General features: G+C 39.2%; 1 protein-coding gene across 4 annotated transcripts in view; it reads right to left on the bottom strand.

Moving 5' to 3' along the window:
* Positions 1-14,916: 14,916 nt before the first annotated feature.
* PPP3CB (protein phosphatase 3 catalytic subunit beta) overlaps positions 14,917-16,692 on the bottom strand; it is a 68,688-nt gene continuing 66,912 nt past the window's right edge. For all 4 annotated transcript variants that reach the window (XM_014584852.1, XM_014584853.1, XM_006170051.1 and 1 more), the window contains one exon: positions 14,917-16,544. In XM_014584852.1, the coding sequence (XP_014440338.1) occupies positions 16,366-16,544 (179 nt within the window). In that variant the 3' untranslated portion in view covers positions 14,917-16,365. The remainder of the gene's footprint in view (positions 16,545-16,692) is intronic.

The following is a 16,692-nucleotide window of genomic DNA, read 5'->3' as shown; positions in this document are numbered from 1 at the left end:
CGGGGCCGTCGTCCGGCGAAAAAAAAATTTTTTTTTTAAAGAATTATCCCTGCAAAAAAAATTTTAATTGAACTTTATTTATTTATTTTCTATTTATTTATTTACTTTTACATTTTTCCACATTTACTTTACATATCAAAAAATTTTGCTCATACTCTATTGTTCTTGACAATAAACAACTTTTAAAATTTTAGAATATTGAATTTTAAAGATAATGTTCAAAATATTTCTTATAATATTGTATAATTTTGTTTGTGATTCTATAACTAGAGAGACAGTATCATTTTAAATATTTTTGAGAAAATATTTACATGCCAACTCTTAAATTGTTGAAAAGCAAACACTAGTCACCCATAAACCTTCTCAATTCAGCCTTGTATACCAAGTATTCTGTGATATACCATCTGCTAGCAAAGATCAGTCTCTTTTTCTTCCTTCAAAGTCTTTCTCAAGATAATCCTCTGGTGTGATTGCTCTTTTGCAATCTCTACTGATTACAACACTGGGCTGGAAAAGTCTAGATTATTTTATGTTATAAATTATTTCATATATCTTCTCTAATCCTCTCTGCCAGGCAGAACTATTTATAGTGCCAGGTCATCTTTCTAAGAGATTCTGTTGGCTTACTTGAGATACATCTTAGTTCCAGAGTTTTCTGATTAATCTTCAGGTATGACATTGCAGTCAGAGCCTTGTCCAATAATGAGTATTTCCATTTTTTGATTCAAAGCAACAAGCATTAATGAACTTATGCAAATAACCCTTCTGCCACAAAGTAAGAATACTCCCAAATATTTTCAATTCAAGAAGGGTCAGGGAGGAAGAAAAGTTTATGTTTCCATTTAAAGAAACAAACAAGAAAAATATTTTAACAAATTGCTGAACCTATCAACAACTCAAAAGAAAGTAAAATGTTTAAACTGAGATAACAAAGCATAGCAAAAAAAGAAATCAGTAATGTTTTACTCAAAAGTCATAAAATTATATTTCGCAATTTCAGTCTTGGTTCAAACACTCTTCTGTTGAATATGCAGTGTTAACTGTGGTCCAATCTTTCCGTTTAAATCCTAGAAGTTAATATTCAACGTTGTTATTGATACTTCTTGTCCCTAGTATTAAATTGGTCATTTTTTTGGTTGCCTTTTGTTCTCTTATTTCTGTATCTGTCTTTAGATTTCCTGGTAGAGCACTCCTTTCAGTACTTCTTGAAGAATGGGTCTGCTATTGGCAAATTCTTTCAGGTCTTGTTTATCTGAGAATGTATTTATCCTTTCTTTTCATATGAAGGATAATCTTGTCGAGTATAATATTCTTGGTTGAAACTGTTTTTCACTTAACACTTTGAATATATTTTCCCATTCTTTCCTTGCTTGCATTGTTTCTGATGAGAGGTCTGAGGTTAACCTGATTGGATAACCTTTGTAAGTAACCTGAGGTTTCTCTCTTGCCAATTTTAGTATCTTGTCTTTGTAGATTTGGCCAGTCTGGCTATGATGTGCCTTGGAGAAGATCTTCTTGGATTGATTCTATTAGAGGTCCTTTGTATTTCTTGGGTCTGAATATCTGAATGCCTCTCTAGATTTGGAAAGTTTTCTTCTAAAATTTCATGGAATAGATTATCAATGCCCTTATTAGTTTCCTCGTCTTCTGGGATACCGATTATCTGGATGTTTGGGCACTTAATGCTGTCTAGTATTTCTCGTATAGAATTCTCATTTTTGGGGGGGTAAGTTTCACAGCTTTTTTTAGATGAGAAGTTTTGCCTTCAACATTCAAGATTCAATTTTCTTTATGGACTAACCTGCTTTTAACACTTTCCAGGGAGATTTTGATTTCCTGACTGGCATCCTTCATTTCTAGTAGCTCCACTTGATTCTTTTTTATGGTGTGTATTTCCTCTTTCAGATCATAGAAGAACTTCAACACCTCCTGGAATTTGTTGACTCTTTTCTACTGCATCATCTGGAGTTCATTATCTTAGTTCTTCTATCTTGTTTAGTTTTGTCACTATGAATATTCTGAATTCTCTATCAGACATTTCCATGAGATCTACTGTACTGTCTTTGGATGATGAAAGATTGTTCTTTTCCCTTATGGGAGAGGTATTTTCTTCATTTCTCATGTTTCTTGTGCCTCTGCGGTTGTTTCTGGTCATTCTATGATAAAATCTATCCTCTACTTGTCTGAGTATTTCGGGAGTCTAGGAGATGGAATTTAGAGCATAGCTTCCCTGAACATGCCATGACACACCTCAGCTTTAAAATAGCTTCCTGTCTGAGTATTTTGGGAGTCTAGCCGCAATTTTTTTAAAAAAAGAATGATTTATTAGCATTATTGTTTTTTTTTTTTCAATTTGACCAGAGAGAGACAGAGACAGAGAAGGAAAGCAAGCCACCCAGTCTGGGACTCAAATTGTGGTCAGCCATGTGGAAATCCAGAGCCTTTAATCACCCCGCCACCTGCAGATGCCCCCTTAGCAAGTAAAAAAAAAAAAGGCAAGTAGGAGATGGTGTAGCAGTTGTGTCACTGGATTCCCACATAGCCAACCACCATTCAAGTCCTAAGCCTGGTGGCTTGAAACTCATGCTGGGCACGTGTGCATGCATGCCCAAGATCTCAGGAAGGGAATGAAGGGGATCTCCTGGGAGATGATTTCTTACTTTCCCTCTCACTGTCTCTGTCTCTGTCTCTCTCTCTCTCTCTGGTGAGTACACATACCCTACGGCACGAACCTCTAAAAATAATAATTATAATAATAAATTACATTTTAAAAAGTTAATAGAGGAGCAGCAGGTGGCGAGGTGGTTAAGACGCTGTGTGCTCCCACATAGCTGACCACAGTTTGAGTACTGGCCCTGGTGGCTTGCTCTCTCCCCCTCTCTCTCTCTCTCTCTCTCTGTGTGTATCTCTCTAGTCAAATTTTTTTAAAAATGAATGAATGAATAAATAAATAAAATTAAATAAATAATTTTTTAAAAAGTTAATGGAAAAATAGAAACAAACCATAAATTTATTATGGTGCAAAATTTTCCTCCAAGTATAGTTTTTTCCTTTTTTTAAAAAAAATATTTATTTATTTATTTAATTAATTTTATTTGTTATTTTTTAAAAATTTGATCAGAGAGAGAAAAAGGGAAAGGGAGAAAACGAGCCACTAGGTCCAAGACTCGAACCACAGTCGGCCATATGGGAATCCAGCACCCTTAACCACCATGCCACCTACCGGCCCCATAGTTCTTTCATAGCACACATTTTTCATTAATTTTTTGAAGACCCTCATATTTGAATAGGCATTTTTCCCCAAAGACTATGTACATGAATAATAAACACAAGCTAATATGCTCACCCATCATTAGGGCAATGCAAATCAAAGAGACAATTTGAGATAACAAAGTTGTCTCAAATCAAAGATAACTTTCCTTTCATATCTGGTAAAAGAAAAAGAAAAACAAAGTCTATTACTTCAAGGCTGAAGAAAGTGTTATCTTGACTGGGCCAGCAGGTGGCATTGTGGCTCAGGTGCTGGACTCAACATGGCAAAATGATGGTTTGAGTCCCAGACCTAGAGGCTTACTTTCTCTCGTTCCCGCTCTCTCTTTCTCTTTCTGGTGAGCACATGTGTCCTACAGTAAATTAAAAATATAAGAATTGTAAATAAAATTAAATAATTCTTTTAAAAAAAGTGTTATCTTGCCTGAGTGGTATGTGCAGTTAAGAACAGATAAATGCTTTTTCTATTTTTTTTTTTTGAGAGGTTTTTGCTATAGGGCGCGTGCGCTCGCCAGACAGACAGAGACAGAGAGACAAAAAGCGAGAAATCACCCCCCAGGGGGGATGGCCATGCCGCAATCCCTTCTCTTCCATTCTCCTCTCGGGATCTTGGGCATGCACGCACACGCGCCCGGTGTGAGTTTTAAGCCACCGGGTGTGGGAGGCGAACCACGGTCAACTACATGGGAGTCCAGCGACATAGCCATTACACTAACTGCTGGTCCCGATAAATGCTTTTTCTAGAGTGACAGCATTTCACATCCACTAGCATATCTACTATTAAAAAAACTGAAAAAAAATTAAGTGTAGATGAGGATGTGGGATGATTGGAAACCTTGTGCACTGCTGCTAGAAGTGTAAAATGATGGGGCCATGGGGCTAGCAGGTGGTACGGTAGTTAAAGGTACTGGACTCCCACATGGATAACTGCAGTTCAAGTCCTGGACCTGAAGGCTTGCTTTCTTGCTTTTCTTCTCTCTCTGTCTGATAAAACTGGAACATAATAATAATACTATTATATTAAAATTATAATTATAAAATATAATAAATAATTGTATTTTATGTATTAGAATAGAATTATTGTATTGAAATATAACAATAATACTTAAATAATATATTTATCTGGTCAAATTAAAACATAATAATAAAGGTAAATAAAAATAATTCTTAAAAATAATAAAATTAAATAATTCTTTCTTAAAATTATTAATTTTATTTATTATTATTAAGTTTGCCACAGAGAATGTATGTACACACTGGAGTAAAAAAGAGAGAGAAGAAAAATGAGAAAGCAAGCCACCAGATCTAGGAGTCCAACCACAGTCAGCCATATGGGAGTCCAGGGTCTTAACCACCATACCACCTGCTGGTCCCAAATAAATAATCATCTCTTTTCTTTTTTTCTCGCTTTCTGTCTCTATGTCTCTCTCTGTCTGTCTGGCGAGCACACGCGCCCTATAGTGAAAAAAAAAAAACTCTCAAAAAAAAATGCTCAACATCACTAATAATCAGGGAAATGTAAATCAAAATAATAATTTTCATACTCCTTAGGATGGCTACTGTGAAAAGAAACACAAGGTTAGTGAGGATGTAAAGAAATTGAAACCTTTATACATTGAAAAAAGAAATGTAAAATGGTGTAGCCACTATAGAAAACACTACAACAACCCCTCAAAAAGTTAGACATAGAATTACTTATATAGAGGGGCTGGCAAGTGGCTTGGTGGTTAAAGGCGCTGAACTCCCACATGGCAGACCACAGTTCAAGTCTCAGACCTGGTGGTTTGCTTTCTCACTTCCTCTCTTTCTGTCTCTCTCTGATCAAAAAATAATAATGCTAATAATAATAAATAAAGTTAAATAAAATAATACTTAAAAAAAATTACTATATAGAACCAGGTAATTTCATTCTCAGGTACATAACCAAAATAAACAGGTACTGAAACAAATGCTTATACATGAATGTTCATAGTAGCACTATTCACAATAGACAAAAGTAGACACAATTATTTTTTTTGGAGAGGTTTTTGCTATAGGGTGTGTGGGCTTGCCAGAAGGAAAGACAGAGAGACAGAAGGCGAGAAATCACCTCCCAGGGAGGATGGCCACACCGCAATTCCTTCTCCATTCTCCTCTCAGGATCTTGGGCACACATGCACACGGGCCCAGCGTGAGTTCAAGCCACTGGGTCCAGGACTTGAACCGCAGTTGACTACATGGGAGTCCAGCGACATAGCCATTACGCCAACTGCTGGTCCCAAAAGTAGAAAGAATTCAAAGGGCCACTAATGGTCGAATAGATAAATTGGGATATACATACATGTGTGTGTATGTATGTATATAAATGTAAATATATATTATAAACATATATAAATACTGTTCAGCCATAAGAACATGAAATGATACATGTTACAACATACATGAATCTGAAATATATGATGGTAAGCTAGCTGGTGGCATGGTGGTTAAGGCAGCTGGATCCTACATGACCAATTGTGCACTTCAAGGACCATAACAGGTGGCTTGTAAAATGCACTGGGCATGCGTGTATGTGTGTACATGCTTAAAATCCTGAGAGGAGAGCAGAAGAGAAGGGATTGATGCCAGGAGGTGGTTTCACTTCTTCCCCGCCCCACCCCTCTGTATCTCTCAAGTGACTGCCTATATCCTGTAGCAAAAACCAATTTTTTAGTTTAAAAAAATTAATAAGGGACCAGAAGTTGGCGTAGTGGCTATGTCGCTGGACTCCCATGTAGTCAACCCCGGTTTGAGTCCAGGACCTGGTAGCTTAAACTCACACCGGGCGCGTGTGCATGCGTGCCCAAAATCCTGAGAGGAGAATGGAGGAGAAGGGATTGTGGCATGGTAATCCCCGCTGGGGGGTGATTTCTTGCTTTCTGTCTCTCTGTCTCTCTCTGTCTTTCTGGTGAGCGCAGGTGCCCTATAGCAAAAACCTCTCAAAATTTTTTTAAATAAATAAATATGCTAAGTCAAGGAAGCCAGACATGAAAGGTTACATCTTGTATGATGCCATTTATGTGAAATATCCAAAATAATAGGTAAATCCAGAGACAGAAAGTAGGTTGGTGGTTGCTATGGACAAGGTAGAAGGAGGAAATGGGGAGTAACTGCTTAAGGCTATGGGGTTTTCTTCTGGTTTGATAAAAATGTTTTGGAACTTGACAGGAGTGGTGGCTGCACTGTGAATGTACTAAATGCCATTTAACTATTCAATTTAAATTCTATGCTACATGAATTTCACCTCAATTTAAAAAAAACCATATCATCCATAGAGATGGAGATGGTAAGTTATTAATTGCCTCAAGGGACTAGGAAATGATAGAGCATAAAAATAGTGGCAGTGGTTGGTTTTACTGTGAATGAGGTATCTATTAAAGTTCAAATTAAGGATCATGTTTTGTTACAAAAATGGTCTGACATTTGAGCCACCTTTTTTTTTTTAATTGGAAAAGGATGCCCATGATAGCCAGAGAGAGGAGAAAGTACCATCTAAGCATGGTCATACTACAATCTTTTCTCTTCCAACTCTCCATCCTGTTGATATTTTAGGCAAGTGCAGTCACCTACTAGCACATGGTGGGGCTGGGATTCAACCAAAGTTGTCCAACTCCCTTAACCAGTAGGCTCTGGGGAAGACTCAATCCTATTGGGTCATTGAAAAAGTTGTCACATATTTTTCTATGCAAAAATGTGCCATGACTTTTCTGACGATCCAATGAACACTTCCAGGACCATTAGGGAAAACAATTCCAGGATCATCATGCAGCTGAGGTAGTTGGTGACAAAAACTCCCAGAACCATCCAGCTCATAGTCCTATCATACAACATGGCTCTTGCAAACCACTATCTTCAGGTTAATAAAGTTTTACCTTCCTCTGTACTTCCCTCCTCCATATCCTTACGTTGCTATCCACTGTTTCGGTCTTCCCTCATCACCCAGGTCAATGGATGACTTTGGAGTCAGAGTCAACAGAACAGAGAAAATGAGCAAAAATCATCTATATACAATAGCCTTTATAGTACTGTAATAACCAAGAAATTGGAGTTAATGATAGGATATTAAATTATATTAGAGTTTAGGGTCAGGTGGATGGAACTGTCTTTCACATCTTAGGACTTCATTTCTAATAAATGGACTGATGTGCCCTCCAGGTTTTTTTTTTTTTTTTTGATAAAGAATTTTTTAAATTAAATTTTATTTATTGCAATTATTATTTTTCAATTTGCTACAAGGCACATGTGTTCACCAGAGAGAGAGAGAGAGAGTGTGAAAGTAAGCCACAAGGTCCAGGACTCAAACTGCAGTTGGCCATATGGGAGTCCAACGCTTTAACCACCACATGACCTGCTGGCCCCTGCTTTACATTTTTTTTTTTGAGAGTTTTTTTGTTATAGGGCGTGTGCGCTCGCCAGAGAGACAGAGACAGAGAGACAGCGAGAAATCACCCCCCGGGGGGGATGCCCACGCTGCAATCCCTTCTCCCTTCTCCTCTTGGGATCTTGGGCATGCATGCACACGCGCCTGGCGTGAGTTTAAGCCACCGGGTCCGGGACTCGAACTGCGGTCGACTACATGGGAATCCAGCGACATAGCCATTTCGCTAACTGCTGGTTCCTACACTTTTTTTTTTTTAAAGAGAGACTTTTGCTATAGGGCATGTGCACCTACTGGAGAGACAGAGAAACACAAAGACAGAAAGCGAGAAATCACCCCCCAGGATGGACAGCCATGCTGCAATCCCTTCTCCGCTATTTTCCTCAGGATTTTGGGCATGCATGAGCACATGCCCAGCATGATTTAAGCTGCTGCATCTGGGACCTGAACAGTGGACGACTGTGTGGGAGTCCAACAATGTAACCATTATGCCATTTGCTGGTTCTTCCACTTTTAATTACCACGCATTCTCACTGCATTTGCAGACTCAATGTCTTTTTTTTTTTTTTTTTTTAAGAATTACTTTATTTAATGTTTATTTTAATTTGGCCAGAGAGGGACAGAGAGAGAGAGAGTGAGAAAGCAAGCCACCAGGTCTGGGACTTGAACCGCAGTCAGCCATGTGGGAATCCAGCACGCCTCAACCACCATGCCACCTGCTGGCCCCCTCAATGTCATTTTTTAAACAAATCTGATGGAGGGCACATGCAATTGCTAGAGGAGGGGGGAGAGAAGAGGGGAGAGAGGGGGAGATAGAGAGAGAGAAGGAATAGGAAAGAAGGAAAGAGGGAGAGAAGGAGAGAGGGACGGGGGGGGGCAGAGAGCGAGAGAGAGCACGAGAATTCTTCCATAGGTATGGCCATACAACAATCCCTTCTTCATTTCTCCTTTCTGAATTTTGAACATGCATGCACACATGCTCAGTGTGTCTTTGAAGCAGTCAAGTCTGGGATTCAAACTACATAGCTGGCAATGAGGGACCCAGCTGCCTTAACCACCATGTCACCAGCTGGCCCAGAATCATTACCATTCTAAAAAAAGCATTTTTGGCTCCAATTGCCCCCCTCACAGGAAAGACAACACTTTATTAAATCTTCAAAGAATTGACTTTAAAAAAAAAAGGGACCAGCAGTTAGTGTAATGGCTAAGTCACTGGACTCCCATGTAGCCGACCGCGGTTTGAGTCTCGGGCCTGGTGGCTTAAAACTCATGCTGGGCACATGTGCGGGCGTGCCCAAGATCCCGAAAGGAGAATGGAGGAGAAGGCATTGCGGTGTGGCCAATGATTTCTTGCTTTCTGTCTCTTTGTCTTTGTCTTTCTGGCGAGCGCATGTGCCTTATAGCAAAAACCTCTCCCAAAAACAAACAAACAAACAAACAAAACAAAAAACAAACAAAAAAAAACCAGGCATGGAAGTGTCTGATTTGAAACAAATCTAGGGTCTTAAATCCCAGGATTTACAATAAGTATTTTCCTTATAATAAACCACAAGCCCTTTTGGTGTAATAGACGTCAATTAAGGTCAGAAAGGTACTGTGTTCTTTATCTACATTACCAAGAAGAGGTCTTTCTCCAATGGAAGATTAACTCTTGGCAATCTAAGGGTTGGCTGAACTGGCTTAAAGTCAAAAAGATCACACAGCTTGGGAAGGAAGAGTAGCGGTTACAAAATCCCTAATGTCAGTCTCTTCTGTGTCTAGAGCACCTTCATGGTATGAATGAGCTCACTTTCTGACAGGAAGGTAAGAAGGTAGGAATGGAAAGTCAGGTCTTTGCATTTATATCTATATATTGAGTGGTTGGAAAAGTTATGACACATTTTTGCATAAAAAACATAGAAAAATATGTCATGACTTTCCTGACGACCTAATATATCATCAAGCTCAAGTCTGAGTTTGTGTACCCCAGGCTCAGACACTGTGTCAGTGGTTCTAATTTTCTTCAAAGAGCCCCAGGCTTCTCCAAGTTCAAGGGGTATAAACCTAGAGAATAAAGGACAAACACAGGGCATACAAGGAAGAAGTTAGAAAACACTGCAGTAAGCTCTTCGAACTTTTCAGAATCTCGAGGTCTGCCCAACCTGGAAACAATTATATTTAACTTTTTTCTAGCCATCTTCACTGACTTGAACTCTAACTTATTAAAAAACATATAAAAAATAAAACAATACCAAGGAATGAAGAGATTACATGAACATAATTACCCAGAAAAAACTCATTCATCTCTAATCATAAACCAAAATATTAATCTATTCACAGACCTAGGTCTCTCTTCCTTCACTCTTCTTACCATCAAAAGTCCCAAGTTTCTCCTAAACTAGTCATCTTCTCACTATGTCAAGAAAAGGAGAGCCCATCTAATTTTCTCTATTTTAAGAGCAAATACAAAACATTTTTGAGGATATAGGAAGAAGGGCAAGTGGGTGAAACTAGTCATTGGGGATTCTCAAAAGGGTACATAAGAAAAAGAAAAAAGGAGAAATACATTAAGAACATTGCTATTATGACCACAGTCAGCTGCTTAATCAGTGATTAACACTCTCTGGGGTGATAAATAGTTTACTCAATTATAAACTAAGCAAGCAGACAGGTTGACGGGAAAGTAACTTACCCTGCTAAGCCCTCGGCTTCCTTCCCTCTCCCCTCTCTCCAAGTGAAGTGAGCGCTTGATCTCAAATCTAGGTTTAGCATAATTGCAGCTGTCTCTTCATATCACTTTCTTCTGCAAACCGTTGAAATGCTGGGTCTCAGTGATTAAGTGTGCCCTGCCAACCAGACAACGAGGCAAGGAGAGAGACCTGACCCTCTGCCCAAGGACTTCTCTCTTTCTGATCCTTGTTCTCTGCCAAGAGTGCTCAGGACTCTGTCAACACTTCCAAACTCACCAAAGGCTAGTAGAGGAAAAAGAAATGAAACATACTGCTTCTTGAACTTTTCTCATTTCAGGAAGAATTTCTGCTCTCATATTACAGTTTAAGGAAAAATTGGGGATTAGCTCATAATTCAAAATTTAGTTTAAAATTGCAGGCACTAGCCCAGGAGTCCTAGGAACCACTGGAGTCCTGGATGTCAATCTAGACCTGTGATGAGTTTCCTTAAGTCCAATGTTCTTTTTTAGAATAACAAACACTGCTCAAATAATACAACAATGTCTGATCCAGGCTTAATACAAATATAATCCCCAAGAAAGAGTGGAAATGGTCATTTAATGACATGGAAGTAAAGCGATTATACAGTAAACATGCAGAGTTAATTTGTAAAATTCCCTTTCCCTGACCAGCAAAAGCAAAGTACTTTTTGAGAGTCTCTTCAGGGGCATACCACCTGTTAATTTCCAAAAACAAAACAAAACAAAAAAGACTAAATGTTTCTTGAATAGTGAAGACCAAAGTTCTAGTTAATGATGAAAAACGCATACTATTTCCAGGAATAGAAAATCAACTCGGACAAACTCCCGTTTCTTCTTGTAATGGATACTGATCCAGGAAATTCAATTCCACATTCCTAGCTTCTTTACACTTAGAGCTATTAAAAATCTAGAATCTAGGGAACCAGCAGTTAGCGTAATGGCTATGACGCTGGATTCCCACGTAGTCAACCGCGGTTCATGTCCTGGACCCGGTGGCTTAGAACTCACGCCAGGTGCGTGTGCGTGCGTGCCCAAGATCCCAAGAGGAGAATGGAGAAGGGATTGCGGCGTGACCATCTCCCCTGGGGGGTGATTTCTTGCTTTCTGTCTCTCTGTCTCTCTCTCTGTCTGTCTGGCGAGCGCACGCGCCCTATAGCGAAAACCTCTCAAAAAAAAAAAAAAAAATCTAGACTCTACCAGAAGTTGTTAGGGAAGTGGTCCCATATGACTGCAATAACTGATGTTCTGCTTAAATATGCCCTCAGCTGTCACTTACCTGCCTGTTGAATATTATCAAACTGGGTAACAGAACCACTTGCAATGAGGTTCTGGAATAGACAAATTAAATCCACATAGGAAACAGATGCAGAGAATGGATTCCAAAGGAATCCCAAACTATAAAAAGCACAAACGATAAGCAGGGGAGGAGGAAGAAAAGTGTTAAGGTTTCAACAAAACATTACATAACATTATGTAGAACAGCTGTGGACAAAGAAGATCCGATACAATAGGAAAAACTTCCCAGTAAAATAGGGTTGATTCATTCTGAACAAAGGTATTGGTCCAACTTCAAATTTAACTGGCCTCAAAATTTAACGGAGGGGGCCAGCAGGTGGTATAACTGGTTAAGGTTCTGTACTCTCATATGGCCGACCATGGTATGAGTCCCAGACACGGTGCTTGAAAATCATGCCAGGCATGTTAGCATGCATGCCCAAAGTCCTATGAGGAGAATAGAGGAGGGATTTCTGTGTGGCCATATCCCTTGTGGGGGTGATTTCTCAGTTTCCCTCTCACTGTTACTCCCTGGTGAGCACATGCGCCCTCTGGCAAAAACCTTAAAAAACAGATTTAACAGAGAATATAAAAGTTGTGAGTTCTGTTTATAATGGTTGTACTGCAGAAGTCAGAAATTAATTTTTCTAATTCAGAAGTACTGTCTTTGAATATAAATGGGAATCATATATATAAAAAAATTGATGGTGGGGCAAGCAGATGGCATAGTGGTTAAGGAGCTGGAATCTAACATGGCTGACAGCAGTTCAAGTCCTGGACCTGGCGGCAGGCTTTCTCACTCCCCCTGCCCCCGACCTCTTGGGTGAGGCTATGTGCCCTAGAGCAAATTAAAAAGTAATAATAAAAAATAATTCTTGGGACCAGCAGATGGTGTAATGGCTATGTTGCTGGACTCCCACGTGGTCAACTGCAGTTTGAGTCCTGGACCCGGTGGCTTAAACTTACGCCAGGCTGCTGTGTGTGTGGGCCCAAGATCCCAAGAGTAGAATGGAGGAGAAGGGTGCGATCACCATCCCCCTGGGAGTTGATTTCTCGCCTTCTGTCTCTCTCTGTCTTTCTGGTGAGTGCATGCACGCTACAGGAAAAACCTCTCCAAAAGAAAAAAAAAAAAAGAAAAATAATATTAAAAAAAATTGATGTTGAATATTAATTTATATTTTACCATCATGACTTGCTCTTATTTAAAGTTCTAATGTAGAAAAATCTCATTGAGTTGCATTAAAACAAAATTTAAAAAATTTGACAGAGGGAGAGGCAACATGAGAAAGCAATCCCCATGGGGATGGTCATTGCCACAATCCCTTCTCCTTCATTTTTCATTCCTCTTGAGAATTGAGCATGCATCCACACATGCCTGGCATGTTTTTCAAGCTCTAAAGTCCAGGACTGGAACCACACACAGTTGGCCATGTGGGATCCAGCCACCTTAACCACCACACACTGCCTGGTCCTTAAAAATAATTTTAATAGGGAACCAGCAGTTAGCGTAATGGCCATGTCACTGGACTCCCACATAGTCGACCACGGTTCGCGTCCCGGACCCGGTGGCTTAGAACTCACGCCGGGCACGTGTGCGTGTGTGCCCAGGATCCCGAGAGGAGAATGGAGGAGAAGGGATTGCGGTGTGACCATCCCCCCTGGGGGGTGATTTCTCGCTGTCTCTATGTCTCTCTGTCTGTCTGGGGAGCGCACGCACCCTATAGCGAAAACCTCTCAAAAAAAATACTTTTAATAAATACTAAATGTTTTGTTGTGAAACTAATTATGTAAAAGATTATTATAGAATGAGGTTCTTATACAACAGATTAAGAAGTGGTATGTGAGGCAACGAGATACTCTACCACTTTTCATGAACATCACTTTTTGAGTTCTGTTCCTTTCTCTTATTTCCTCCTAATTTTTACCACCAACCCATAATTCCTCAAGTTTTTTTCATGATCTAAGGACAAAGAAAGTTCTTGGCAGCTGATACACAGGTAAGCTCCTATTACAGGGATACATAGCTTTCACAAAGCAATTACAATAGGAATCTTTTTTTTTATGGCTTTTGCCATAGGGTGTATGCACTTGCTGGAGACAGACAGACAGTGAGAGGAAAAGTGAAAAGTCACCCTCTTGGGGAGATAACCTCGCCACAATCCCTTCTCCTCCATTCTCTCAGGATTTTAGTTATGCATGCATACACACCTGGTGTCATTTTCAAGCAGCCAGGTCCAGGACTCAAACTGTGGTCGGCCATGTGGGAGTCTAGCACCTCAACCACCATGTTACCTGCTGGCCCCAAGAAATATCTTAAAGGTATGCAGTAATACTAACTTTAGATGAGGTTCATGGACTGGTTTATAAGTTAATATTACAGGAATTAGGGTGGTGTAATAATCAACAATTTGAGAAATTCTATAGATATTTGTTTGTTAAATGGAATAAAATGTATTCTTTAATCTGAATTAATAGTTTCATAATGTGTTTCATTGTAATTATTGAGAACTATAATTAAATTATATATTTACTATAAAATGTTGGGCAATATCCTAATTTCCCTCAATCTGCAAAATCCTGTCAGTATATTGATTTTGAAAAAGAAAATAAGAATGTAGTAGGAAAATATAAAATACCTAATTTTGGGGACCAGCAGTTGGTGTAATGGCTATGTCACTGGACTCCCATGTAGTCCACTGCGGTTTGAGTCCCAGACCTGGCAGCTTACACTCATGTTGGGCATGTGTGCGTGCATGCCCAAAATCCTGAGAGGAGAATGGAAGAGAAGGGACTGTGGTGTGGCCATTCCCCCTGGGCAGTGATTTCTCGCTTTCTGTCTCTCTGTTTCTGTCTGTCTTTCTGGCGAGCGCACACACCCTATAGCAAAAACTTCTCCAAAAAAAAGTAATAAAATAACTAATATTTTTCCTTATTGTTAAATACCCAGTAAATTACCAGCAATCACTGTAACAAAATTATACACAATAACATTTTCTTTCAGTTAAAGATAATGAAAATGGTGATTTTTTAAATCTTAGATTTAGGAGCCTGTAGTAGCTATCTGAAGTCCTCTACTACTCAGTTACTGATGTTCTTGTGAAGCAAAAGTAACTTTTTTTTTAAGAGGCGGAATTTATGAAGACAAGAATTTAATTCATTAGATCACCATAAACTATCCACAAGATACATCCTTCACAGGGCATCCTAGCTCTATTTACAGGATTTTCTGATTTGCCTCAGAAGGTCAAATCAGACTGCATCTTCCAAATAAAACCCAACACAGAGATAAGAGCAGCGGCCCATGCATGGAATTTATTGTGTGCTACTGTTTATAAAATATTCGAATAGTCCTGCACATGCATAATATTTCCAACTTAGACAGGAGACCATACAGGGTGCACTTTCTGGCAAACAAAACAATAGATGGTTCCGCTGCCTGGAGCTCTGAGTTGTATTCCAGGGCATGAGGGAAGCAGGCCACCAAAGTAAAGGGAGATACCAAACTACAGTGGCAATCAATACAGGTCAATAATTGTGAAAAATTAGCACATGGTTCCATTTAGTTTAACCAAGCAGTTCTGTAACTATCAAAAGAAAAATTTCAACATGCAGTCTTGACTTTTATGCTTCCACTAACATCTGAAAGATTGAACAGAACCATTGCTTCTAGGCTGCATTGCTTAATCAAAAACACTTCCAGAACATTTTAAAATTTCCTTTGCATTAAAACATAAAAATGATAGAAAGCCAGCAGCAAATCACCCTGGTGGCTATTTAAGCAACTTGAGTACTCACAATAAACTAAAATTTTTCATAACATCTAGGTAACCTATACATGTCGTACCTGTACATCATAGGCCTATATATTAAATATTTGCGAAATGAAAACATGCATACACAAAATACGTCAAGTTTTACAGACATGATTTGAATTAAAATTTACTTTGACAATGTACAAACTTCTTGTAAAGTATCTTAAATGAGTAATTCTGTAATTCTTCATAATTTTGAAATTTAGAGGTTTTCTTCTTAAGTCTCTGGAGTGTAAATCTCAAAAGATCTGGGCAAAAAAGATTCTAAATCACTTTTTGGATCTGTGTTCAAGTAAGAGAGTTGGCCTAGAAATAGGTTATAGGTTATGGATTCATAATTGAAAAATACCAAGACTATGTTACAGAATTAGCCACATTTAAGAACTATAGACCTGAGGTCAGCATTTTGTATAAATGCCAACTGGGTTTCTCAGCATTTTGCCCACAATTCAAAATACAGCTAATAACCTCAGAAATGTATTTTAAGACCATGCTAATTCATCCTTTAAAGACATTTCATGAAAAAAAAAAAAGTCCACATTAGCTCTTAGGACTGCATTTTAAGTCATGGTTGAAAAACAAAATCTAATCCTACTGAGGGGGGGAAAAGAAATCTCATTTGTAAACGTAAATGTGTGAACCACAAGCATAAATGGAGGTGTAGATGCCCTCCACTAGAAATTGCCCCAAGCCCCTTGCTCACTGCTTTCCACCTTGGCAGCGATGACCCAATCCTGTTAGACAGCACAACATGTCCCAGGGCCCTCAAGCCTCGATCCAGAAAGGGGGCTGCGGACTCAAAAGCACGATGGTTTCTTCAGAGGGACTGTGACATTTACAGTCAGCTTGACCAACCCCTCCAGCTCCTCGGGTGATCTGTCCATTTGGGGCCCGAGATGTGAGAGTCCCTGGGAAGCTGTGGGTCACTGGGTACTATGGTTGCCAGTCCCGTGGTTCTCAGTGGCATGTGCGGTGTTCAGAGAATTGAAACCATCTTGTTGTACAGCATCTTTCCGGGGTGGCATTCTCTCATTGATCCTATCCAAACCCTTTGCCTCTTCAAAACTGCAGATTCTATGTGGTGGAGAGAATCCTCGTATTGCTTAACAAAATGCAAATTTGATAAGTCAGTAATTGAAAAACATTTCTATGATTTCAAAAACATAATTAATGATTTTTAAGAAGAAAGAAATTAGCTGTAAGTAGCAACTTTTACTTTAACTGAACCCTATCCCCATTCCAATTGTCCC

Source organism: Tupaia chinensis, unplaced genomic scaffold, assembly GCF_000334495.1.
Source record: "Tupaia chinensis unplaced genomic scaffold, TupChi_1.0 Scaffold148012_1, whole genome shotgun sequence".
In the NCBI taxonomy this organism is placed as follows: domain Eukaryota; kingdom Metazoa; phylum Chordata; class Mammalia; order Scandentia; family Tupaiidae; genus Tupaia; species Tupaia belangeri.
The sequence above is the reverse complement of the archived record's forward strand: the minus strand, read 5'-3'. Positions and strand labels throughout refer to the sequence as shown.